At 42.2% G+C, this 26,188-nt stretch overlaps 2 protein-coding genes across 4 annotated transcripts in view; one reads left to right on the forward strand and one right to left on the reverse strand.

The window, feature by feature from the left end:
- Positions 1 to 23,021, forward strand: part of LOC135553034 (beta-galactosidase-1-like protein 2) — a 36,046-nt gene extending 13,025 nt beyond the window's left edge. The window contains exons 12-20 of one of the 2 annotated variants that reach the window (XM_064985092.1): positions 1,930 to 2,036; positions 5,920 to 6,066; positions 6,187 to 6,258; positions 6,884 to 6,962; positions 7,134 to 7,221; positions 7,656 to 7,770; positions 7,972 to 8,088; positions 8,369 to 8,476; positions 22,171 to 23,021. In XM_064985092.1, coding sequence (XP_064841164.1) covers positions 1,930 to 2,036; positions 5,920 to 6,066; positions 6,187 to 6,258; positions 6,884 to 6,962; positions 7,134 to 7,221; positions 7,656 to 7,770; positions 7,972 to 8,088; positions 8,369 to 8,455 — 812 coding nt within the window. In that variant the 3' untranslated portion in view covers positions 8,456 to 8,476; positions 22,171 to 23,021. Of the gene's footprint in view, positions 1 to 1,929; positions 2,037 to 5,919; positions 6,067 to 6,186; positions 6,259 to 6,883; positions 6,963 to 7,133; positions 7,222 to 7,655; positions 7,771 to 7,971; positions 8,089 to 8,368; positions 8,961 to 22,170 lie in introns of those variants that run through there. The other variant, XM_064985091.1, reaches the window with a different exon arrangement.
- Positions 8,990 to 23,103, reverse strand: LOC135553035 (galactosylgalactosylxylosylprotein 3-beta-glucuronosyltransferase 1-like). 2 transcript variants are annotated; one of them, XM_064985094.1, is made up of 7 exons: positions 23,017 to 23,103; positions 22,199 to 22,341; positions 20,567 to 20,638; positions 19,957 to 20,468; positions 13,676 to 13,972; positions 12,392 to 12,498; positions 8,990 to 12,135 (listed from the first exon to the last, which is right to left on the reverse strand). In XM_064985094.1, exons 2-6 carry the CDS (start codon positions 22,308 to 22,310, stop codon positions 12,412 to 12,414), a joined length of 1,080 nt encoding a protein of 359 aa, XP_064841166.1. In that variant the 5' UTR covers positions 22,311 to 22,341; positions 23,017 to 23,103; the 3' UTR covers positions 8,990 to 12,135; positions 12,392 to 12,411. The 2 variants fall into 2 exon arrangements, with proteins under 2 accessions (XP_064841166.1, XP_064841167.1); XM_064985095.1 differs by lacking the exon at positions 20,567 to 20,638.
- Between the last annotated feature and the right edge of the window lie 3,085 nt (positions 23,104 to 26,188).

Consider the following 26,188-nt stretch of genomic DNA (forward strand, 5'->3'; position numbering starts at 1 on the left):
CTTTTATGTATTGCCTTGGAATCATCTCCAATTCCAATGTTAGTCTGTTATAGTTTGTTAAATGGCTTACAGAAACAAAATGTAGAACCAAATACATTAACTTGAACCCATTTGCAGTCCACGTTGTTCTAAGTAATTGCGTGGCTTCAATAGCATTCACACTGATATAGGCTCAGCCTATACTTCATTATTGACAAGGCCTCAAAAGAGAACGAATAATTAAATTCAAATTCTAAACTAAACTTGTTTCAAATAGGTTGTCTCACACTTACAGGCACCATAATTTCTAGTGTTTTACGCAGACCCAAACTTCACAGTAGCTGGACAAAGATCCAATATAAAAAGGGAGATTGTCCACTCACCGTTATACTGCTCCCAAATAGGCCTGTGTTTTATTTACATAAATTGGAACCATTTTACAGATCACATTCACACATCTCCAGATGTTACTATCAAGGCGAGACCCAAATGCAGACACAGGAGGCAGATGGTTAGAGTCTTACAATGTTTATTATTCCAAAGGGGTAGGCAAGAGGATTGTCGTGGACAGGCTAAAAGGTCAAAACCAGATCAGAGTCCAGGAGGTACAGAGTGGCAGACAGGCTCGTTGTCAAGGCAGGCAGAATGGTAAGGCAGGCGGGTACAAAGTCCGGAAACAGGCAAGGGTCAAAACCGGGAGGACTAGAAAAGGGAGAATTCAAAAAGCAGGAGAACGGGAAAACCGCTGGTTGACAAGACGAACTGGCACAGAGAGACAGGAAACAGGGATAAATACACTGAGGAAATAAGCGACACCTGGAGGGGGTGGAGACAATCACAAGGACAGGTGAAACAGATCAGGGTGTGACAGTTACATTGCATTAACGGTGAGGTGAACCATTCTAATGCGATTTGTTGGAATAACATTCAAAGAAAAACAAGCACGTAAAAAAATAAATAAAAAAAACGACATGAAATACATGTAAAATGTAAGGATGTCATAAAAAGACTGGCATGGCTGTTGAAACAGCCTTCGTTATAGTCGGCCTAATGGAGGGCTTGAGTTTTCAACATATGAAATGGGAAAAAAGCAATCGTTAAAGGTTACAGATAACTTCTGAATATGATGTTCACCGGTATTCACCTGAGGTTCTCATCTCTCGTTTCATGATGGATGAAAAGTAGCCTACATCATGGAGGGGTTTTTATGCACGTCCAAAATGGGACCTGCATGGCTAAAATAATGTGGGCCTACCTACAATGCATAGATACAAAGGGAATGTCAGCTCTCTGTTTTACTCATCTCAAACGTTATATTTTAATAAAGGTTTTGGCGATTTAAGATTTATTTCCAAACGGTCTCAGGAGCCAAAAATGTTATGGACAGTCTTGACTTGCATTTGGCAAGGGGGGAAAGGCCTTAATTGAGAGGAGGGAAGGCTATGCTAGATTTTAACCAAATAAAATGAAATGGGAGAAAACTTTTAGTTTTTTATGTTTCTAAATACGAAGTACGCAGGCACCAAAATCACATTAGGCTACTCTTGGTCCATGCGCATATGAGCAGTGTGCTGGATAGGCTGCGTTTCCACTGCCAAAATTAATGCCGTAACCAACTGTGTTACCACTAAAACCAGCTTTTGGTTGGTCTTAAATATCCCTACCAGCCCTGCCTGAAATTAGCACTTTGGATCATGTTCTGATATAAGACTGGTAAATTGCCGAACATGGCGTTAGAGCTTGATAATGCTAGTAAGCCAATTTCTACATGACAAAATTGCAAACTAACATGCGTTTGACACTAGCGACAAAAATAGAGCCCTTAGAGTGTATTGATGTTCCTACAAAACCCTCTGTTCATGTTGGTAAACTCAAAAGTACAGTTTCTATCCACCAAGAGACTCCCACTCCCCCGCATGTTCTATATCTGACTGTATTTGTGTAACTCAGGTGAGAAGCTTCCTGAGGTTCCCTCCCTCCAGGCCAGGAGAGTGTATGAGCCTGTCATCATTCAGAAGCATCTGTCACTGTGGGAGAGCCTGCAGTTTACTGAGAAGGTGAGCAGCTAGGGCCCAAGTAGCACGCTGTCTGCTGTAACCTGGCCTGGACTGCTTGGTTGTGATGCACAGGACTTGGTTGAATACAATATCACAAGAATTGGTTGTATATCTATCACTAGAATTGATTGTATAAAGTATCACTAGAATTAGATGTACACTGTATGAGACCTCCTTACATGCACTCTTCATTGTATATTTTCTAGGCAAATGTAGCAGCGTGTCTGGTACTTGCGTAAACCATTAATTATTCACAAGCCATTGCTGTAATTTGCTCCCTTATGAGACGACAATTACTTTCCCACCGTCTAAATCCAGACACTTGTAGAAAGAATGTATTTCATAATTATGGTAATTGTCTTTCTAAAAATGGACCTTGACCTTTATATTATACAGTGCTTTGGAAAGTATTCAGACCCCTTGACTTTTTCCACATTTTTTAAATGTTACAGCCGTATTCTAAAAGGTATTAAATTGTTTTCCCCCCTCATCAATCTTAATGTTTGCTAATTTATAAAAAAAAAAATAAAAAAAATGAAATATCACATTTATATAAGTATTCATACCCTTTACTCAGTACATTGTTGAAGCACCTTTGGTAGCTGTTACAGTATTGAGTCTTCTTGGGTATGTCTCTGCAAGCTTGGCACACCTGTATTTGGGGAGTTTCTCTAATTCTTCTCTGCAGATCCTCTCAAGCTCTGTCAGGTTGGATCGGGAGAAATGCTGTACAGCTATTTTCAGGTCTCCCCCAGTCTGAGTTCCTGAGTGCTCTGGAACAGGTTTTCATCAAGGATCTCTCTGTACTTTGCTACGTTCATCTTTCCCTCAATCCTGACTAGCCTCCCAGTTCTTGCCACTAAAAAACATCCCCACAGCATGATGTTGCCACCACCATGCTTCACCGTAAGGATTGGTGCCAGGTTTTCTGCAGACGTGACGCTTTGAGTTCAGGCCAAAGAGTTCAATCTTGGTTAAATCAGACCAGAGAATCTTGTTTTCTGGTCTGAGTGTTTAGCTGCCTTTTGGCAAACTCCAAGTGGGCTGTCATGTGCCTTTTACTGAGCAGTGGCTTCCGTCTAGCCACTCTACCATAAAGGCCTGATTGGTGAAGTGCTGCAGAGATGGTTTTCCTTCTGGAAGTCTTTCCCATCTCCACAGAGGAACTCTAGAGCTCTGTCAGAGTGACCATCGGGTCTTGGTCACCTCCCTGACCAAGGCCCTTCTCCCCCGATTGCTGGGTTTGGCTGGGCGGCCAGCTCTAGGAAGAGTCTTGGTGGTTCCAATCTTATCTCATTAAGAATGATGGAGGCCACTGTGGGGACCTTCAATGCTGCAGAATTTGGTACCCTTCCCCAGATCTGTGCCTCGACACAATCCTGTCTCCAAGCTCTACGGACAATTCCTTCAACCCCCTGGCTTTGTTTTTGCACTGACATGCACTGTTAACTGCAGAACCCTATATAGACAGGTGTGTGCCTTTCCAAGTCATGTCCAATCAATTGAATTTACCACAGGTGGACTCCAATCAAGTTGTAGAAACAGCTCAGGGATGATCAATGGAAACAGGATGCACCTGATCTCAATTTCGAGTCTCATAGCAAAGGGTCTGAATACTTATGTAAATAAGGTATTTAAGTTTTTTATTTGTAATACATTTGCAAAAATGTTTTGTTTTTTAACTGTTCGCTTTGTCGTTATTGGGTATTATGTTTAGATTGTTGAGGACAAAAAAACATATTGAATCCATTTTAGAATAAGGCTGTAACGTAACAAAATGTGGAAAAGTCAAGAGGTCTGAATAGTTTCCCGAAACACTGTATATACACTGCCACTGTATTCATACCCCTTGACTTATTGTTGTGTTAGCCTGAATTCAAATGGATTAAATAGATTTTTTTCCCTCACCCATCTACACACTTCTTTTTTAATACATTTTTGCACATTTAATGAAAATTCTATACAGAAATATCACATTTTCATAAGTATTCACACCCCTGAGTCAATACTTTGTGGAAGCCCCTTGGCGGTGTTAACAGCTTTGAGTTGTCTTATGTATGTCTTTATCAGCTTTGCACATCTGGATTTGGGGATTTTCTCCCATTCTTCCTTCCAGATTTTTTCAAGCTCTGTTAAGTTAGATGGAGAGCGCGATGAATAACAATCTACAAGTCTTTCCACAGATTTTCAATGGGATTCAAGTCTGGGCTTTGGCTGGGCCACTCATGGACTTTCACATTCTTGTTCTGAAGCCATTCCAGCATTGCTTTGGCTGTGTGCTTGGGGTCATTGTCCTGTTTGAAGTAAATCTTCGCCCCCCTTTCTAAGGTTGTTTACAGTCTGAAGCAGGTTCTCATCAAGGATGTGCCTGTGTTTGGCTCCATTCATTGTTCCCTCTATCCTTACCAGTCTCACAGTAACTGCTGCTGAAAAACATCCCCATAGAATGATGCTGCCACCACCATGCTTCACAGTAGGGATGGTGTTAGACAGGTGATGAGCAATGTCTGGTTTTCTCCAGACATAGTGTTTGCATTTAGGCCAAAGAGTAAAATGTTTGTCTCATCAGACCACATAATCTTTTGCCTTATGCTCTGAGTCTTTCACATGCCTTTTTGCAAACTTCAGGCGTGCCCTCGTGCCTTTTTCTCATTTGTAGCTTCCGTCTGGCCACTCTACCATAAAGCCAATATTGGTGACGTGTTGTAGAGACTGTTTCCTTCTGGCAAGTTCTCCCATTTCAGCCAAGGAACTCTGTAGTTCTGTCAGAGTTGTCATTGGGTTCTTGGTCAACTCCCTGACCAAAGGTCCTTCTTGCCCAGTTGCTCAGTTTGGTTTTTGGGTAGTTCCATATTTTTTCAATTTACCAATGATGGAGACCACTGTGCTCTTGTAAACTGTGCTCTTCAACACTCTAGAAATTGTTTTATACCCTTCCCCATAATACTGTATGCCTCATAACAATTCTATCTCGGAGATCTACAGACAGTTCCTTTGACTTTACGATATTGTTCCTGCTATGACATGCACTGTCAACTGTGGGACCTTATATAGACAGGTGTGTTTCTTTCTCAATCATGTCCAAACAATTGAATGGGCCGCAGGTGGACACCAATCAAGTTGTAGTGACATCTCAAGGATGATCAAAGGAAATTTGATGCACCTGAGCTCAATTTGGAGTGTCATAGCAAAGGTTTGTGAATATTTACACGACCGTTCAAAAGACTTGGGTCACGTAGAAATGTCCTTGTTTTTGAAAGAAAAGCTCATTTCTTGTCCATTAAAATAACCTAACATTGATCAGAAATACAGTGTAGACATTGTTAATGTTGTAAATGACTATTGTGGCTGGAAACAGCTGATTTTTAATTAAATATATATTTAGGTGTACAGAGGCCCATTATCAGCAACCATCACTCCTGTGTTCCAATGGCACGTTGTGTTAGCTAATCCAAGTTTATCATTTTAAAATGCTAATTTATCATTATAAAACCCTTTTGCAATTATATTAGCACAGCTGAAGACTGCTGTGCTGATTAAAGAAGCAATACAACTGGCCTTCATTAGAGAAGTTGAGTATCTGGAGCATCAGTATTTGTGGGTTAAGTGACACCAAACTTTTGAATGGTAGTGTATGTAAATTAGATATTTCTGTATTTCATTTCCAAACATTTCAAAAAACATGTTTTCACTTTGTCGTTATGAGGTATTGTGTGTAGATGGGTGAGAAAAAAGCTATTTAATCCATTTTGAATACAGGCTGCAAGACAACAAAATGTGGAATAAGTCAAGGGGTATAAATACTTTCTAATGTCACTGTATCATATAATATATAATCATGTCAGATTAGATAGGATGTTGTTCTTGTTTCGTCCTGGTGCAGCCCTTGAAGTCAGAGAAAGCAGTCAACATGGAGAACCTTCCTGTCAACAATAACAATGGTCAGTCCAACGGCTACACTCTGTATGAGACCATAATCCACAGCGGAGGCCTTCTGAACTCCCTGAACAATGTTAGAGACAGAGCCCTGGTAAGTACAGACAGACACAGCTACATGGCATTATATCATAATTATTTCATGATATTAGCAAACGTCAAGTACCCTATGTCAGTAGATTATTTGTACTAATAAACTTCCCTTGTCTTCTAGGTGTTTGTGGACAAACTCTTTGTTGGAGTTCTGGACTATAAGATGCTGGAGTGTGCTCTGCCTGATGGAAAGGTATAGTGATAGTGTGTGTTTTGGGAAACAGGTAGCCTAGTGGAGAGAGTGTTGTGCCAGTAACCAAAAGGTCGCTGGTTTGGATATCTGAGTTGACAAGGTGAAAAATCTCTCGATGTGCCCTTGAGCAAGGCACTTAACCCTAATTTGCTCAAGGGTCGCCGTACTACTATGGCTGACTGTAAAACAACACATTTCGCTGCAGCTATCCGGTGTATGTGACAATAACACATATTTAAAAAAGGTTGTATTCAGGCTATAGGTGTGCTGCTGAGCTGCTTTCAAAACTGGCTAGTTAGTATTCAACACCATGTTAGAGGTGAAAGCTTCTGGTGATGCTGATAAATGCGTTTGTCACTAAGGTGCTAGGATTATTCCAACAGAAAGTTTTCAGACAAATGTTGTTCTAACAAAGAGGAATCACAATCACTAACTTTGCACCTGCCTGTTATTGGAAAACAAGTCAATGCTGCTTTTCTATCACACAGCAGCAGATTGGACTTATCTGCAGTCCAACTGAAAGCAACATGTTTCCTCTATTGTCTTTATTTAGTCTGCTTTGCATTGCAAACTGTAGATAACACCTCACATTTTTTCCACATCTTTTATGTACTTTTCATTGAAGGGGGAGAGAACATTGAGTTTACTCGTGGAGAACTCTGGGAGACTGAACTATGGTAAACTCCTAGATGAACAGCGTAAAGGTAATAAAATAGTTGAACCTACTGTATCTGGGTCAGTGATAGCCTTGTGGTTGTATAACTAGACACATCTATTAGTAAATCCTTTCAGAATAGGTGTTCAAAAGCAGCTAATTATCCACTGAATGTAGAAAATCAAAGACTGCCTTATTTCAGCCTTGGCTTATTTTTCAGGTCTTGTCGGAGACATTGAGTTGAACAATACCCCACTACGAGACTTTATCATTCATAGTCTAGATATGAAGCCTGGCTTTGTAAATAGGTTTGTACTGATCATGTACATCTTTCGATTTCCGTCTTCATGTTTATTTGTTCTGTTCTGAGTCTCTGTCATTGCTCGTGCCTACCTCTGATTCTGTTGAGTTGATTATCTTCTTAGTTCTCACTGAGCATAGAATTACAATGCCTGCCCAGATTGCAGAAATAACAGCTTTTTCATGTGGTTTCCCAATACCATGTTAAAACCACATTATAATCAACTGGGAAATTAGCGCCGTCTTGAAAATGCTTGCCCACTGAGAACAACACTACATCAAAAGATCAGAAGTGGAATAAAACCATTTACATATCCATAACTGAAGCCATGCCATTGTACACTCTCACAAATGATTTTGTTACATTAATAAATATGACGAGAAATTGTATTAGTCAGTAATTTCCTGTATTATAGTAGGGTGATCTCGTCCCATGTTTCAGACTGAGTGCATCGGGCCAGTGGAACTCTGTTTTCCAGAAGCCTTCCTTCCCAGGGTTTTTCCACGGCAAGCTATATGTGGGTGGCCATCCCAGAGACACCTTCATCAGACTGCCTGTGAGTAAAGCAGCCCAAAAGGCTCTATGGTTATGGAAGACAGCACCACCTGTTGCATAGGGTAGTAGGCCTGTCTCTGGTTTATTCATAGCTAGTGTATTAGGCCTCACACATCAGATCAACAAAGTGGTGAAAGAAGATCCCAGAGAAACTCTAAACTCTGATTTTCAAGTCACTGATTACAGTGTTTTTTATTCACAGGGTTGGAGTAAAGGAGTGGTCTTTATCAACGGGCAGAATCTTGGACGCCACTGGTCCATGGGGCCCCAGCAAACCCTCTACCTCCCCGCCCCCTGGCTTAACCGAGGAAACAACCAGGTACTGATGCCATAACTGTTACTGAAAAATCTCCCTCACCCTCCACAGGAGTTCACTCAGATGCCTCTGTTTGGAACATCACAGGTCAACAATTTTGATATACAGCTATAGCAGCTGGGCCACCCAGTGGGTTTGATGATATTGAACTTGTCAGTGCTTTGCAGGAATAGTCCTCAGACGACTTCCCTTTCCTCTGAACATGTTGTCTCCACACCTCGGCACCCTGCTGCTGTGTTGACCTCTGCTGTGTTTCAGAGCCTTTTGTTTTTGTTGATCTCAGGTTGTTGTCTTTGAGGAGCAGGAAACTGATGGTAAAATCCAATTTGCCAGCGAGCCTGACCTTGGAATGACTGTTGACGTACAGTGAGGATGGCCTGGCAGAATGGAGGTATGGTTAGGAGTTCCATCCTCTCACATTTCCACACTCTGCCTGCCATCAGGGACCTAGCTGGATAGCTACTCAGAATCGATGCACATCACTACACATGGCATTTATTTCCTGTTGGGAAGCCCCAGCCTCTGAATGATCCAGACTAATTAAGCATCCTGCTAGATCTTGCAGACGTAACTGTGCCTTCATTATATTCGATGGGCCACGGCAATATCTGGATTGCAATGTACTGCAATATCTGGATTGTACTTGTTGTTTGTGTATTACCTTTTCATACTGTATGTCTATTGTGATAATTTAGTCAGAGGATACTAATTTGGAGATTTCAGGTATTTTAATGTATAGGTGTTTGTCCGGATTCAAGGACACGTACTTTCACTATGTCATTGTATTTTATTTGATTGGACAGCAAATACATAGATTGTGCTTTTGAGATGAACCAGTGACATGTGATGGTGAATTAAACTGAACGATCAGTGCAGTGGAGACTCTCAAATACAAAGACATTCGCCAAGTACTTAACTTTTCAGTTGTTTATTTGTCTTGATAAATGTCATATGGTATCTCTGAGAAGGAGTCATGAGGAGAAATGAACAACCTTTAGAGTTACATGCAGAAGAAGTGATTCACACAAGGATGGAAGATGACTGTGGATCAAAGTAGGTAAAGGAAGGGGGAGTGTGATTTGCCCTAAGAAAGCATTTAGAGCCTAGTACAGTATGAGCCATCACCTTTGTTACATTATGTATGTACCGCTACGAAGCTAAACACTGGATGAGGCTGTTCCATTACATTAAAGCCGTTTCTGACTGTCAGAACAGTATCGCTCGTTGATCCAACTGTGAGAGTGTGAGAAAGCCAGGGATGTAAGGAGAAGTTTGAGTTTTGTACCGTCAGAGTACTACACTTAACTTATGATTCTATAAGTGATTACAACAGTGTAGGAGCAAGCTCCATTAAATGTCCAAGAGATGAAATTGCACTTCCATTATGTATAACTCTTAGTGTTGTCTGGGTTCATCTCTGCAGACAGGCCCTAACATTTTTCCTAAATTCACATGAATGAACACAATCAATTCTAAGAAGGTCATTAAAAATGAAGGCTATTGATAGCGATTGAAGTCAGCGCAATACAGAATTGATGGAAAATAATGAAATGTTGTGTCTCAGTTTGTTGGTGTTGCCCGCAAACCTAAATGTGACCTCAGAAGAGCTTGTCTGTGTGGTTTTTGAACCTCAGTGGCTGAGAGGCACAGATGAGAAAAGAAGAGGGTGGGGGCAAACATGGACCAAGAAATGTTCAATTATAATTCAATTTGACAAGAGGACATTCATACTTCAAATAAATACATAAATAAATATATTTCTATTGATTTTCGCATAAATATACAGACTTTACTTTACATTTTGGAGAATGGAAACAGATCAGAAGACATTGATTCTTGTCTAATGAAGTTAATGGTACTGCTGTGCAATCCAAAGTCTAAAGATGAGGTCAACATGGACATTAACAGATGTTGTTTGATCGCAAAACATTTGGTTTGAATTCCTCAATTAAATAATACTATTTAATAGAAATGGTCAGAAATGACATGCTGGTGTATCCATTTGAATACCAGTACCTGATGAGAGAGCATATATTGGGGGGAGCCGTATCCGATGGGGGAACAGTACCTGATAGGAAAACCGTATCAGATCTAATACTGCTTTGGATAATTGAATAGGTCATAACTATCCTGGTCATTAATCTCCCTTTTTCATAGTTTGCCATTAGTGTCTTCACCTACATTTGAGGTATTACTGAAGGATACATTAAGAAATTGAAGCGGACATGAAACCTTAATACTGCAAAGGTATAGCTGAGCATGACACCAATTCACTTGTGCTTGTCATTACGTTTTGCCTGTTATATCCAAGAATTGTCACAAAGCGTGTCGCAAAACTAACTTCAACCCGTACATGGTACAGTTTTGTCAGGGCAAGAAACTAGGACTGAGCATGCATGCATAGGATGGTGTTGCAGACTGGGGCTCTAGCATGGGGTATCTTACTAGTAGTTGTCCAAAGCAGAGGATCTTCTTCTAGTTTTCATGGTATATTTGATTTGCCTTCTTACCTGCTTACAGTTCATAGACCCATTAATGAATGATGGTTGTTTCTTGGAAACATTTTAGCATGATTGTCTGTCTACCGCTGATGAAACTGAGGTTGAGTATACAGTAACATTTCTACACTGCAGTGGGCTTATAGATTATTCGCTGTGATACGAGCGCAAATATCTAACTTATGTAGGCAATACACACTGTGAACGTAGGTGCTTTTGCACATTTTACTGTATATCTCGACTGTCAGTGCCTTTTAGCTTAGATAACTTCAATTGCTCTCTGTTGTCCTACTCTACTAGTTAGCTACTGTGGTTATATAAACCAGCATACTATATGGCCATCTGCCAAACTGCTCATCATTGGGTAATGATAATACTGTAACATATGCACAAAGTTGGGTTAAACCTAACGTGGTGATGTGCTGTTCATGGCATGTGATTGAAAAACAGGAGTGAACATGTGCTATGCCAGTTGTCATACATTGAGGTGTTCTTGGCAATGCCTAAGTCAATTCTTAGTTTTTATTTTACATCTATATAAATTCAGTTGTTACATTTTATCTGAGAGGACCTTACTATGAGTCCTCTAATTGTTCCTGTGTTAAATTAGTATGTACACGTGTTTCCACTTAGGAACACAGTCACTAGTGCTTTTAAGTGCTAAGTTATGTTTTTTGGAATTTGACCTGTAATATTGTGTGCCTCCCAAGAGTTAGGAGCCCATCTTGATGTCAGTTATTTCAAGTGAATAGCTTCAGTACACACTGAATTACATGTCTGAGAATGACACTGAAAATGGATGGTTCCCCAGCTTTAGCTTTCAAAATGGAGGCAAGAGTCAGTCAGTAGTTTTGAACTAGCAAGAAAATGCATGTAAACACAAAAAACTAGCAAATTAAATAAAAGCAGACATAGTTTTAGTTATACAAAAAGGACATTCCTTCCCTTTTTGAACTTTTAGTGTTTGCTGAAAGTAGAATTGATCTTCTGAGAGATGACTTGTTCGGATTCTCCATGATTGTTCTGTCTGAAGACGTGGAGGCCATTGCAGTACATGTCTATTAAAGGTCTCTTACAGACCCTACTAAGATCTCAGGATCTCATCCCCTGCCCTGAAGATCCATGTCTATAGAGAGAAAGACAATGGATATCTCATTAGCCTGTTCAGGCCAGTAAACACTTCATCTCATTGGCTGCCTAACTCCCTCCCTCCTGCAATGTTTGTCTCGTGTTAGGACACTACAGACGCAGTATGGTGTCATGCAGGTACAAAGAGCATCGATCTCCCGTTGATCCTTAATGACTCAACTCTCACGTCTGCTTCATGTTGGTGCTGCTGGCAACATTTAACCTGATAAATATTGCCATCTTGTACTAATCTGTGCTTTAATATGATGCATTTGTAATCCCAATATTAAAAGTGTTTAGTTTCAGTCAAGGGGATTAGGATTTGGCCCCCGAGGCAGTCTTTTCTGAAATGATTAAGACATGAACACTGTTTGCACTGGGAGATGGCCTCTTTTTCTTCTCAGGGTCCATATTAGACAACCACCTGGAACAGAGAGCAAGGACTCACTGAGAAATTACACACATTCATAATGAAGTCAATTTGCATTACAGATCAATATAGTTGTAATAACTATTTTAGCCCAAAAATGTGGGTGTCTGTAAAAGCAATGGATGATTTAAACAATATCCCGAAATGTGCTTATCATTGGTATACCATTTCCCTGTTCACCAAAGGTCATACAAATATTTGTATATAAATGAGTAAAAATGTCTGAGATTTGAATAATTGATCTCTTTACCATCGCCCGAGGAGACAACGTCAAATCTCCACATTGGGGTCTGTAAATCCTTTCTTTCCCTCATTTACAAGGACAGGTTTTTCTGTCCTAGTGTGCCAAACGAGAATCTGTAGAGAAATATCAGAGAGAAGAATCAGCATCAGGCAGCACTCTCAGGATCGAACACATACCCATCCACTCCTCCTCTCTCCTTTCCTCTCTGCATGGGCGGTGGTGATGTTCTTCTGAGCATCTACTCCTAGATATAGCAACAAGAACAGTAAAGATGGTACAATAGGAAACCTATCTATAAGAATGTACTCCTGTGTGTCAGCTCGACCTTGCTCAACATTTTATGATAGTGAATAGAGAGTGCTCCTGTTAGTGGAAAAATAAAAACTTGCTCTTCTTTTTTGCTCTTTGTAAGTGATGTAACTCGGTTATTTTGGGTGCGTCACGTACCGGTAACTATAGCCCCAATCAAGCCTTTGGAGTGGGATGATTTGGCTCTGGAGACCGGACTCACATCCAGGAGAGTGATGGTGGAAATGAATCGACGTATAGAGCTCATTTTCTTCCCCTCAGTCTCTGAGCAGCCCTACCTTTCATCTCCTCCACCTCAGTAATGAATTATGCATGGGGTGTGTTTGAGCTGCCTCCACCAGGAGCCAACTCCCACTTTACCCAGGTGTAGATGAGGTTAATAGTCACACTTGCGTCTGAAGAGGTAGATTATAAGGAGGAGAGTTGCCGGAGCACGACTCATCCCTCGCCCTGTGCTCATCTGGGGTGAATGCATGCTAGGATTCCCTCCCCAGCTCTTTTCATCTACTCCCCTCCAGGAGTCCTGAATATAATCAGGCTGAATATCCCATTATGTGAGTGTGAGTGGTGGTGGGCTAAGGCCCCTGGGTGACTCCTCTCTGCCCAGGGAGAGGCTTAGCAGCTGGGGCTAGGGCTCGGGCCAGGCAGGGAACAGCGAGGCAGGAGATGAAATGGGCATGAAACACCACACAGTGGCCTGAAGCCGTTTCCAATCACACCCACTATGTGAGGGGAGCCTGCCAGTTACCTAATGGATCCACTGACATTTTTAGCACCTGGTTATATATGAAGTTGTTTTGGAGAGAGTGAACTTGCCACTGCCTCTGCACTAAGGTTGGATCCACCAGAGGATCATCAGAGTATGGATTTCACATTTGCCTGACATTATATAAAATACCAAACAGGTAAAATGATTATATTCTGGTGTAAAATGACAGAGTATAACATGCAAAAATAAAGCATTTATTTTGCTCTATCTACCTTAGTGCAATTAGATGCTTTGGGCTCCAGGTCGTTGAGTGTGACCAGCTCCCGGAGAAGGCTGCTCTCCTGGTAGCCTCCCTTCACTCCTCGCAGCTTGAAGTAGGCCTGGGGCTTGAAGAGGATGAGCCGCAGGTTGATGGCGAAGCCCGCCATGTCGATGGCAAAGGGCCGGTGAGGGTCAAATACAGTCTTCCAGCCGTACACCTTGCCTGCTGCGTTGACCTTGGGAGACTCGTAGCGCAGACCACCAACAAAGGCCACAGGCCATACAGACACCTTCCTTGTTGACCTCATCTGGATAGAGAAGAAGAGAGGACAGAGAGAGTTAAGCATCTTTGCACTGTTTGTATTTTTAATGAACAGGATTAGTGTATCAGTGTCTATATGAGATGTGCCAACAAGGCAATATACATTCATTACAGGAGACAATAGTTTTAATTCCAAACAATGATACAAATCGAGCCAGATAATCTGAAAGCTATGGTGTGTATGTTACATGTATCACAGAAGCCTTGCAGGGCCACTGTGATGGATCCAGCCTAAGAAGAGTAAACGTGGACAGAGCTAAGTGGGTTTGAGGACCAGGGCCATTATAGAGAGTGGATTGGGAGAAGAAGAGCAGGTTGGTTGAGGAGATGCTTGAAAGGTGCCGAGCCTCTTCCATTCCTCAGAGGCTCAGGTTTGTCCTTTAATCTTCCAGTATCAAACAATCTCCTGGCTGCCCGGTCTTTGTCGACTGTATTTCTGCACCACTAGCAGCGAAAGAGAGCCGCCCAAATCATGAAAGGAAGTGTTCTAATGAGGAGGGCTGAACTGTTGAGTAATTTATCCACACTCAATGCAGTAGCAATAATAAAGGTGCTGGTGTTGTGGAAGTGCTTTTTAAATTAGGTGTTTAGCAGGGAGAGGGGATGTGTGTATGTGCTGGGTGGGACAACACTCTGGAAACGGGGCTCGCTCTGTGTGTGTCCCAGTATTCTAGCCGTATCTGATGATAGCCAGGCTAGTCACCTGTTACAGGAATTCAATTCCTCTATGTTTTAATACCCAATTAAAATGAAACACTCGGTCAATTCACAAAAATTTGTAAGACTCTTATTTGTATAAAATGGACAGAGATCGGTCTTTAAAATCAACCAGCTGCGTTTATTCTCGAGAGTACTGCCCATGATACATTTTACCACAGGTTATAAACTGAAAATGACGTCAGCGTTTTCTAACTGCTCCGTCTCTTCTTGACACTGGTACAAAGGCTGTATAGTTCTCAAGCCATCCCACATCGTCTATCCTAATTTAGATAATTTATGACCGAGCCAAGGCCAGCCCGTGTAGATAAGCCTTCGAGCCAGTCTGGCTATAAGTTCATTCATTTCTACCAAGGAACAGACAGTCATTGTTCTAATTCTTGATTATATTTACACACATTATATTCAGTACTAGGATTATAAAGAAAATTCATACATATACAGTAATATAATAGTATTCTGATTAGTCAGTCCTGATTGAAATGTATACATAATTAGTCATTATTGATAAAAATTCCCTTAACAGTATGATAGGGTGTTAGGGATGACATCACCCTCTCCCAAGGGTCATGTGATTTTTGTACATAAGAAAACTGACCTTTATCACAAGTTTAGATCATGCATATTTCCTACGAGTGAAATAGCTGTTTTCCCTCAATGGGTAGGTTCTGGAATGGAACTGGCTCAAGCATCGTCAAGGGGGTTGCCCCTCTCCCTCCATGCTACAATGTGAAAATTAATGTTTCCAATGCTGCCACGGGAATCATTGCTAAAACAGTACCCCGTCTCTCCTCTGTTTAGAGCTGAGCAGGTGAAAATGCCATAAAGTGACGCCCAATTTTCGTGGACTTGAAGTGTTTGCTCTCTCTCTCTCTCTCTCTCTCTCTCTCTCTCTCTCTCTCTCTCTCTCTCTCTCTCTCTCTGTGTGTGTGTAAGCTATGTTTCCTTTACTTGGGGAGGCCCACAGAGACAGCCTGCCTATGTTCTTGAAGTCGGAGCACAACAAAGGGAACTAATCCCAGCCTCTCCAGGTGTATTAATCCATCTGAAGCGAAGGAGATGGGGATCTGTACTGGTTCACAGAGGCTCTAAAGTGAGTTGTCATCAGAACAGGCTGATACTGCTATCGGGTGATTATACTGCTATAGGTTGATTATCTGTCTTTAATAGATGGAATTGGTGGCTTAGAGAACACAGTAGAAAATGGTTAGTTCAACTCCTAAACTGTTGCCCATTTTCATCAGTACACCACATGATTCCTAAACCAGAAGCAATATCATTATATTATATATATATATATATTATCATTATACCTTTTATATCCAATACTTATTTTATAATTTAAAAAAGTATTCAATTTAGGTGATATTGTATTCTCAGTGATCTGGTTCACAATGTTGAATGTGGATGCTGAAAGAGAATAGAGAAGGAAAGATATGATAAAAATAGAGAAGCAGACACTGCCTGTAAATACTCCTTGTGGCGTTGGAAAGGCAACAAAAGCATTTTTTTTATGAAAGCTTAATAATTAATGCACCCCTTTACAGTGATGAAGTTTAACTATGGCAGATGCATATTTCATGAGCTACACTACATGACCAAAAGTATGTGGACACCTGCTCATCGAACATCTCATTCCAAAATCATGGGCATTATTATGGAGTTGGTCCCCCCTTTACTGATATTACAGCCTCCACTCTTCTGGGAAGGCTTTCCAATAGATGTTGGAACATTGCTGTGGGGACTTGCTTCCATTCAGCCACAAGAGCATTAGTGAGGTTGGGCACTGATGTTGGGGATTAGGCCTGGCTCACAGTCTGCGTTCCAATTCATCCCAAAGGTGTTCGATGGGATTGAGGTCAGGGCTCTGTGAAAAACAGCCCCAGACCATTATTCCTCCTCTTTAAACTTTACCGTTGGCACTATGCATTGGGGGAGGTAGCGTTCTCCTGGCACCCACTAAACCCAGATTTGTCTGTCGAACTGCCAGATGGTGGATCATGATTCATCACTCCAGAGAACGCGTTTCCACTGCTCCAGAGTCCAATGGCGGCGAGCTTTACACCACTCCAGCCAGTGTACTTGGCATCGCACATGGTAATCTTAGGCTTGTGCGCGGCTGCTCGGCCATGGAAACTAATTTCATGAAGCTCCAGACGAACAGTTCTTGTGCTGATGTTGCTTCCAGAGGCAGTTTGGAACTTGGTAGTGAGTGTTGCAACCGTGGACAGACGATTTTTACGCTCTAAATGTTTCAGCACTCGGTGGTCCCATTCTGTGAGCTTGTGTGGCCTACCACTTCGTGGCTGAGCAGTTGTTTTTGCTAGACGTTTCCACTTCACAATAACAGCAATTACAGTTGATCGGGCAGCTCGAGCAGGGCAGAAATTTGACGAGCTGACTTGATGGAAAGGTGTCATCCCATGACGGTGCCACGTTGAATGCCACTGAGCTCTTCGGTAAGGGCATTCCACTCCCAATGTATGTCTATGGAGATTGCATGATGGTGTGCTCACCTGTCAGCAACGGGTGTGGATGAAATAGCCTAATCCACTAATTTGAAGGGGTGTCCACATACTTTTGTGTATCTATAACTTATTTTACTTTTAACAATTCACAGCAGAGTCTCTACTAGAGGTCGACCGATTAATCGGAATGGCCGATTAATTAGGGCCGATTTCAAGTTTTCATAGCAATTGGAAATCGATATTTTTGGGCGCCGATTTGCCAATTTCTTTTTTTTACACCTTTATTTAATCTTTATTTAACTAGGCAAGTCAGTTAAGAACACATTCTTATTTTCAATGACGGCCTAGGAACGGTGGGTTAACTGCCTCGTTCAGGGGCAGAAAGACAGATTTTCACCTTGTCAGCTCGGGGGATTCAATCTTGCAACCTTACAGTTAACTAATCCAACGCAATAACGACCTGCATCTCTCTCGTTGCCTCCACAAGTAGACTGCCTGTTATACAAATGCAGTAAGCCAAGGTAAGTTGCTAGCTAGCATTAAACTTATCTTATAAAAAACAATCAATCATAATCACTAGTTAACTACACATGGTTGATGATATTACTAGATATTATCTAGCGTGTCCTGTGTTGCATAAAATCCAACTGAGTATACAAGTATCTAAGTATCTGACTGAGCGGTAGGCAGAAGCAGGCGCGTAAACATTCATTCAAACAGCACTTTCGTGCATTTTTCCAGCAGCTCTTCATTGTGCGTCAAGCATTGCGCTGTTTATGACTTCAAACCTATCAACTCCCGAGATGAGGCTGGTGTGACCGAAGTGAAATGGCTGGCTAGTTAGCGCACGCTAATAGCGTTTCAACCTTCACTCGCTCTGAGCTTTGGGGTGGTTGTTTCCCTTGCTCTGCATGGGTAAGGCTGCTTCGATGTGGTGGCTGTTGTCGTTGTGTTGCTGGTTCGAGCCCAGGGAGGAGCGAGGAGAGGGACTGAAGCTATACTGTCACACTGAAAATACTAAAGTGCCTATAAGAACATCCAATAGTCAAAGGTTAATGAAATACAAATGGTACAGAGGGAAATAGTCCTATAATAACTACAACCTAAAACTTCTTACCTGGGAATATTGAAGACTCATGTTAAAAGGAACCACCAGCTTTCATATGTTCTCATGTTCTTAGCAAGGAACTTAAACGTTAGCTTTCTTACATAGCACATATTGCACTTTTACGTTCTTCTCCAACACTTTGTTTTTGCATTATTTAAACCAAATTGAACAGGTTTCATTCATTCTACTTGATTTTATTGATGTATTATATTAAGTTAAAATAAGTGTTAATTCAGTATTGTTGTAATTGTCATTATTACAAATACTTTTCTTTTTTTTTAATCGGACGATTAATCGCTATCGGCTTTTTTGGTCCTCCAATAATCGGCATCGGTATCGTAGTTGAAAAATCATAATCGGTTGACCTCTAGTCTACCCATGTCTCTCGACATGGAATGTTTCCTATGGTTTGGTCTGCACTTATAACGGAGGGTAGAGAAGCACAATTTTGCTTCTGCTCTGGGTGAGAGAATCTGCTTAATATGATGTAATGGAGCAACAACAGAAGGTTAGGTTGGCCATTACAGTTCCTTGCTGTACGTATTTGATTCAGCCGTTGTTTTTGTAACCTGTCGTATTATCATATTACTGACAACTCTGGGCAAGAGTTCATGACATTACACTCTTATAAAAAAGGGTTCCAAAAGGGTTCTTCAGCTGTCAGCATAAGATAACCCTTTTTGGTTCAACGTAGAACACTTTTTGGTTCCAGGCAGAACTCTTTTGGGTTCCATGGAAAACCCTCAGAACCCTGTTGGGTTACAATCTGGACTCAAAAAATGGTTCTTCAAAGGGTTCTCCCATGGGGACAGCAGAAGAACCCTTTTAGGTTCTGGATAGCATCTATTTTACATGAGTGTATGAATGATTTAATTTGTACCAGTTTTCATATTTCAAATGTCAGGTCAAGCTGAACAAGCTGGCATCTTTCCATTCAGGTTAATTCAAGTCCAGATCACAACAACATGGCATATCCAACTGCAATCTCTTAGATCAATGTCTACTTTCAACCTCTTCACATGTAGCTGTTATAGCCATCCCCTCCATGACTTACACCTGCTAGCAGGTCGATGAGAATGGTCTGATATTTACTGCTCTGTCAGTTGGGTCGGAGTGGTTTCTCACTGACTCTCTATCGGTCAGCCCAGAGGCAGCTAGCTTAAGCTCAGCCCTATAGGTTGTTACTCCCCCCTATAAAGAGTGCTGGTGCTGGGTGTAAGTGATGGAAGGATTATTGGGAGAGGGAGAGCACTCTGCCTGATTTCCAGGGAAAGGTAATAACCGACCCATCGATATGGATCGCACCATTTACAACCTGCCCCCTTCACACTAACAAGACCTGAGGCTAATGCCTCAGGGCCAAACAGCATCCATTCAAGCCAATCTGTCTTGAGTCAAAATGGATGGCCTGAGGCACTGACTACTAAGTTCAAACTTATCCTCGGACCACTGTTGTTGGCAATGGGAATCAAAATAATTCAGGTAATAACCACAATATATTACTACTGTACTTGGAGTAGGAGTAGCCACCATTAATGTTGAAATAAATAAAATAACAAAAATATGTACATTATGTGCCGTAAACTCCCCACTACCATTATATTCAGTGACACAAAAGTGAATCTAGTGGACCGTATGTGGCCATGAGATGCCAGTGAGCCCCAGGCCTGTACTGACCTCCTCAAACAGCTCCAGGCTATAGGTGTTGTCGTCATCAGCGAAGTAGACAATGCCTGCCTGGCTGCTGTTGGAGTTGAAGGTCTCTCTGAGCCAGCGCAGTGCCAGGTTCCTCTGCATGGTGCCCCGGGGTATCCTGGGATCCCGCGTGTCCGCACGCAGCTTATAGTTCCTGGGAGTCTCCACGTTCAGGTGGGTGTAGTTGAGACCCGTTTCCCGGAGCATGCGTGTAACGAGCGGGGTCCTCCTCTGAGAGTCTTCCACCAGGATCCAGTGCAGGTTGGCCACGTGGAGGAAGGTGTTGGCCAGCCGCGTCAGCTCTGCCTTCTGGACTGGGCGGCTGTAGGTGGGGGTGATTATGTGGATGGTGGGCAACCCATCGGACCATGGCGGTGGCCGCGTGTACACATACTCCGTCCTCACCACCTCCACTATGTCCTTATCAGAGGAGCAGTACTCCTTAGAGTCGCTGGACTGGCCCGCCTCCCTCCGCCCTCTGTCGGCTCCGTCATCTGCAGGGGAACAGGAAGACATGTAAGGCATTAGCACGCCCCGGGAGCGGGCTCGCCCGCTGTATAATCTCAGGTGACACAATGCAAGAGGCAAGTACCTGTGAGTCGGTGTCGATGGACTGCAAGCCTCTCTGGTATGATAAAGATCTCTTTTACTAGGTGGTGACAGGCTGCAAAAAGCGAAAGCAGGCAGCGTGAGGTGAGGGGACATCATGGCTACAGTTTGGTTAGGGCAGCAGCTCCCCTGGCTGCCCCTACTCATTCAGCTGGAACAGCCGTGGCAGGGACAGGGTCTATTCCAGTAGTGGAGCTATGATTATGTGGCCCCCATAGCCCTCTATGATGGATAGAATATCATTATTGGATCATTAACATAGTTAATTTCTCCCCACATTGTTCCATAGCTAATGGCAATCTTTATCGGTGCTCAGTTAGAGCGGAGGATCCTCTTTCAGACATAAAAATGGTATTTCTATGTCACACAGCAGATTAACACAATCTTCTGATGGCCTTATGTTCTGCGGTGGCTGACAGAAAGCAATCTGGCAACCTCCTGCTCCTTTTAAGACCAAACAAGGAGAAGGCTCCAGATGATTTGTGGAAACCTGCCTATATTACCTTGATGGCAAATGGAAAGAGACAAAGAATGCTATTGATTTACTGTCACCTTAAAAGCCCAGTGCTGTCAAAAATAAAATGATTCTGCGTTTTATATATATATATTTATATATATATATTGCCACACTGAGGTTGGTATAATACTGTGACATTGTGAAAATGATGCTAATTCTGTTTTAGTGTAAGAGCTGTTTGAACATACCAGAAATGTTGGCCTACCTGGCTACATCACCCGGCAGTATACATTAATAGACCAATAACAAAGAGTTTCAAACCTCTCTGCCAAAAACGGCTCGCTTCAGGTTACATATCCCTCCCATTCGGTTCATCCAATTAGGCTCCTCACTCAGAACACTCCCAGACAGTTCTAGCAAAATCCTTGCTTGAGATATTGCTATTTTTGTTTCTTTTTGACAATTTTAATTTAAAAAATAATAAGGTAAGGTACTTCATTGTTACGCAGAAAGGATTTGATATTGAGATAAAAACAGCTGCATTGGACCTTTTGAATATGGTTCTGTTCACCAGACAGAGTACTGTACTCACACTGTTGGTTTATTATGTCACTTAGGGTCACATTTATGGGGGGGGGGGGGGTTCAGAATGTGAGAGTGTGGTAACATCTCAGGCTTGTGTACAGTATGTGGGAGCCGCACAAACACATTGACTCAGGAGATTCAATAAAGCCTGCCTGGGAGCTATTAGGGAACAGTGATTATTATTTCAGATGCTGATTAAAGGGCATTAGAAATTAATTTAGTCTCCTTTTGATTTGAAAAGTCTGCTACAGTTTAACTGCTAAATAGATTAGCTGAATGACTGCTGAAGACCATAGCACCAAGCACAAGCTGCAAATGGGGCTGTGTGAATCAAAGGACATGTACCAAGAAGTGCAATTTTGATATCCTTAACTGACAAATTACCTATGTTACAGTCTGATAATGCACACCACCACATAGGGATCTGTAACAGACCCTGTGGAAGGCATGTGTTGTACTGTATGTACTGTACATTATATTCGGTAACTGGGCATGTGACCTGATTGGATGAATTGGCTATTGAATATTTCTACACCATTCAACAGACGACCTATGAGAAAGTGGAGGATGTACCCTTGCGGATGGCGAGCAGCGGAGCGATTGCGCTTTGGTGCCAAACGGTGATGAGCAGAGTCCACGGTAACACTATCAACACGATGGCAAGAATGTCTCTTCTCTTCGGCATCTCCAGGATTGGTTTTATGTCTCGTCATTACCTGCCAGGAGAGAGGAGGAGCGACAAACATGTCAGACACAAAGGCCTCTAGTTTAATTATCCACTCTGAATTTTATTTCAAAATGACAAGTTGTGGTGGGTTGGCTGAGAGAGCCACTGACTCTTTCTACCCTGAGGAAGCTGACAGTCTTTTAGCACAGCGATATAATACCTCGTCAATTCTGTTTATCTTCCCGGCGTGTAAAGACTCCATTTATACACATGCTGTCAGGCAGAAGGCTTCATTTCCAAAGTGTGAATGCATCTGACACATAAACATAAGCCCCATAAAAGCCTTCCACTGATAAAGAAATGGGTCAAGAAGAGTTTTAAGCAGTTTTTTACTGCGTCATTGGAGAGCAGGCAATGGGAAGTCCTCAGAGGAAATTGCCATTGTTGTGCTGCCTGAGTATCTAGAACTGCATACAGACAGACACTATGTGGAACAAATCATTTTGCCCCTTTTCAATATGCACATTTCATTGCTTTGGAATATCAGTGATTAGACTTATGGATCAATGTGTTTGTGCTGTGGAAGGCATACGTGCTGTGAGACTACTATGGTATCATGCACTCATTAAAGCCTATCATAAGCGGACCTATGGCCATATTACAATGGCTGAATGCATTGTGCTAAACATGTTGATGAGTATGGTAAATGACTATGATTCCTCACCCACGGTTAGAACTGGATCACGGCACCATCAATGGTGCAGCTGCAGGAGCCAGGCCCACACAGCGCAGCAGCAGCACGTCTAGCTGAGTGGTTTGATCGTCCACGACATCTCAACCAGCCATGCCTCCTCCTCACACACCCAGGAAACACCACCCGGTGAGCTGGATGGAAAACAACCGGTCAGGGCTTAGTCACTGCATTATGTCATCAGTCCGTCACATTATAGGAAGACATGACATCAGTCACATTAGGATGCCATTCAGACCAAGCCCTTCCAGAAACACAGCCCCATGTTTACCAGCACTCCAAAGATGACAACATCAACTCAGTGAGCTTCATTCTTTTGTCAACTCTAGGAGTCAATAACTGTACTCAAGTATCGGAAAAGGTTGCCTAGCAATCTACCTCAACTGCATGTGCATCCACAATGTAATGTCCCTGTCTCAACCATCACAGAACTACCATTCAAGAGCAGGAGCGGCGGAGGACTACAGTACAGAACTCCAATTAGGGCTAACGTCATTCATCACTGGGCAAAAACTGGTTGAATCATCATTGTTTCCACGTTAGGGCTCCCCAACTAGCGGCCAGGGCCCAGGTTTTAACCCCCCCCCCCTCCAAGTTTCCAGAGAAAAAAGCAACTAATTTTAATTGTTTGACATAAACACCTGTCAAAACACCAGGAAATCAACTCCATGTGATTAACATTTTGGAAATCTGTTTCCAAGTATTCCCAAGCATAATAGAGAGATATGTGATCATATACAAATATAAGCAAGGTTTGAAATAATTATGTTTTAGTCAAATATTATGCTTGGGCTTTTTGCGGTCAATTTGCAGTCTGCACATTATTTGTGTGATCATGTCACTGACCCCCAACCATCCACTCAAGAAAATAATCGGCCAGTGGCTGAATCTAGTTGAAGATCCCTCATCTATGTGATGATGTTGAATCAACGTGGAAAACTTATGGGATTTGCAAAAAGCTATCAACGTCAAGGCAGTTCTATTTCTTTCACCTAACTTTGAAACTAAATCCAATGACAGGTAACAATTTCTGTTGATTTCGAAGTGAATTCAGGTTAGTTGACAACTCAACCAAATGTGAATCGAAACTAAATGTTGAACTGACGTCTGTGCCCAGTGGGTCCTGTTTACAGAAGGAATCTGTGGCAGTGACAGGTTGTTTTCATTTCTCCCTAAGATATGGATACTGGGAGAAGAGCATACAGCCACTTCTCTTGCCAAGATTCTGGTGCTGTGGATGGAGAATGGTGATGTTATGAAACAATTAGCATCCTATCTCGTCCAAAAGCATGGGAATGAATGAATGCCACGGTGAGCCAGGATGTCTGTGTATGCTGCAGCTCAGATATTGGTCGGCTGCAGCTCGACTGGGTGTATAATTTTAGACACTTTGTGATGGAAGATCAAATGAACTGCAAAGATGTTTCTTTTATATTCTTCAGAGCAAACAACAGGGCCCCAGTTTTTTTATTGAGGCATAGTATAAATGCAAATGGCCTCTGACCTGGTAATTCGTTAGGGGGTTTGAAATGCACAAGATTTCTAAACAATCTCTCCTCACAACGACCAAGCTCGTCCAATTAAAAGAGGGTTTTCTGAGAATTCCGACCAAACAGATGAAAGCATGGTAATCAGGAACACTATTTTGAAACCGACTCACTGTAAGTGGAACAGAGGGAGAATACTTCACTGTATTGACAAAAATATCCGTGCTTTCTTCTATCATCGCTGCATCCATGCTCACACAGATGCACAGGTTACATGTTTCTCAATGGGAGTGCTGCAAGAGAACGTTTCCTTTCCTCAGCTCAACACATTGTGATGGATCAGAATAAGACAAACAACCTGTCTTTCCTTTATCAAAGAGAACTAGATAACAGATGCATCCTGACAGCCTTCAGCTTCTCTCTACAGTGTTATGTTATACATCTTGATTGAAAAGGATGAACATGCTATGGTCTTAATCATCAAGAAATCATTAGAAAAACAAAGTCAAAATATTCCCAAATTCACATCTGCTAACATGAGAAAGTTGAAGACACTGAAGTCTAATCTCTGCATGTCTCTCAATGCCCAATGTCTGAGCTCAATACCAGGTAGACTAGATGGTAACCCCTACTCAATACCAGGTAGACTAGATGGTAACCCCTACTCAATACCAGGTAGACTAGATGGTAACCCCTACTCAATACCAGGTAGACTAGATGGTAACCCCTACTCAATACCAGGTAGACTAGATGGTAACCCCTACTCAATACCAGGTAGACTAGATGGTAACCCCTACTCAATACCAGGTAGACTAGATGGTAACCCCTACTCAATACCAGGTAGACTAGATGGTAACCCCTACTCAATACCAGGTAGACTAGATGGTAACCCCTACTCAATACCAGGTAGACTAGATGGTAACCCCTGCTCAATACCAGGTAGACTAGGTAGTAGTCCCAGCTCAATACCAGGTAGACTAGTTAGTAGTCCCAGCTCAATACCTGGTAGACTAGGTAGTAGTCACAGCTCAATACCAGGTAGACTAGGTAGTAGTCCCAGCTCAATACCAGGTAGACTAGTTAGTAGTCCCAGCTCAATACCTGGTAGACTAGGTAGTAGTCACAGCTCAATACCAGGTAGACTAGGTAGTAGTCACAGCTCAATACCAGGGAGACTAGGTAGTAGTCTCAGTTTAATACCAGGCAGATTAGATTGTCGAACTGGGTAGAATGTGCTGGTGTTTTTCTCTCCCCCCACTATGGTGAACAGTAGAAATGGCACTGCTTAACAAATGTGAAAATTAAGGAATACAAATGTGTGTTTGATCTGGAGACTGCTAAAATCAATGTCTGACAGTGCGCTCGACAGCGTTTCACATCAACAACTTCTAACCAGGCGTGAAGGGAGGAATGGAGGGAGTACCTGCTGCTGGTTAAGTATCTACATGTTAGTAATGCACAGTACTATAGAGAGCAGCTGCACTGATTGGTAGGTACTGAACTACATAGCCTTTGACCCCACCCCTGGTGACTGCAACAACAGGAAATGGGAGAGGAGCACATGACAAAACACATATTTCCATATTTTGTACCTACAGGGGGTGAGAATAAGGGATGTGAGGTGCAAATGTACCATTTGAGGGTAGTAAAATTCCAAT

The sequence above is a fragment of the Oncorhynchus masou genome, chromosome 13 (genome assembly GCF_036934945.1).
Source record: "Oncorhynchus masou masou isolate Uvic2021 chromosome 13, UVic_Omas_1.1, whole genome shotgun sequence".
Taxonomy (NCBI): domain Eukaryota; kingdom Metazoa; phylum Chordata; class Actinopteri; order Salmoniformes; family Salmonidae; genus Oncorhynchus; species Oncorhynchus masou.

Excerpts from the sequence above, each read along its gene's own strand:
- LOC135553035 (XM_064985094.1), bottom strand. The coding sequence starts at position 22,310 with ATGCCGAAGAGAAGAGACATTCTTGCCATCGTGTTGATAGTGTTACCG. Across the intron at positions 20,639-22,198 it reads GCTGCTCGCCATCCGCAAGG|CCTGTCACCACCTAGTAAAA; the intron begins GTACATCCTCCA and ends CGCTTTTTGCAG. Across the intron at positions 13,973-19,956 it reads GCCTGGAGCTGTTTGAGGAG|ATGAGGTCAACAAGGAAGGT; the intron begins GTCAGTACAGGC and ends TTCTCTATCCAG.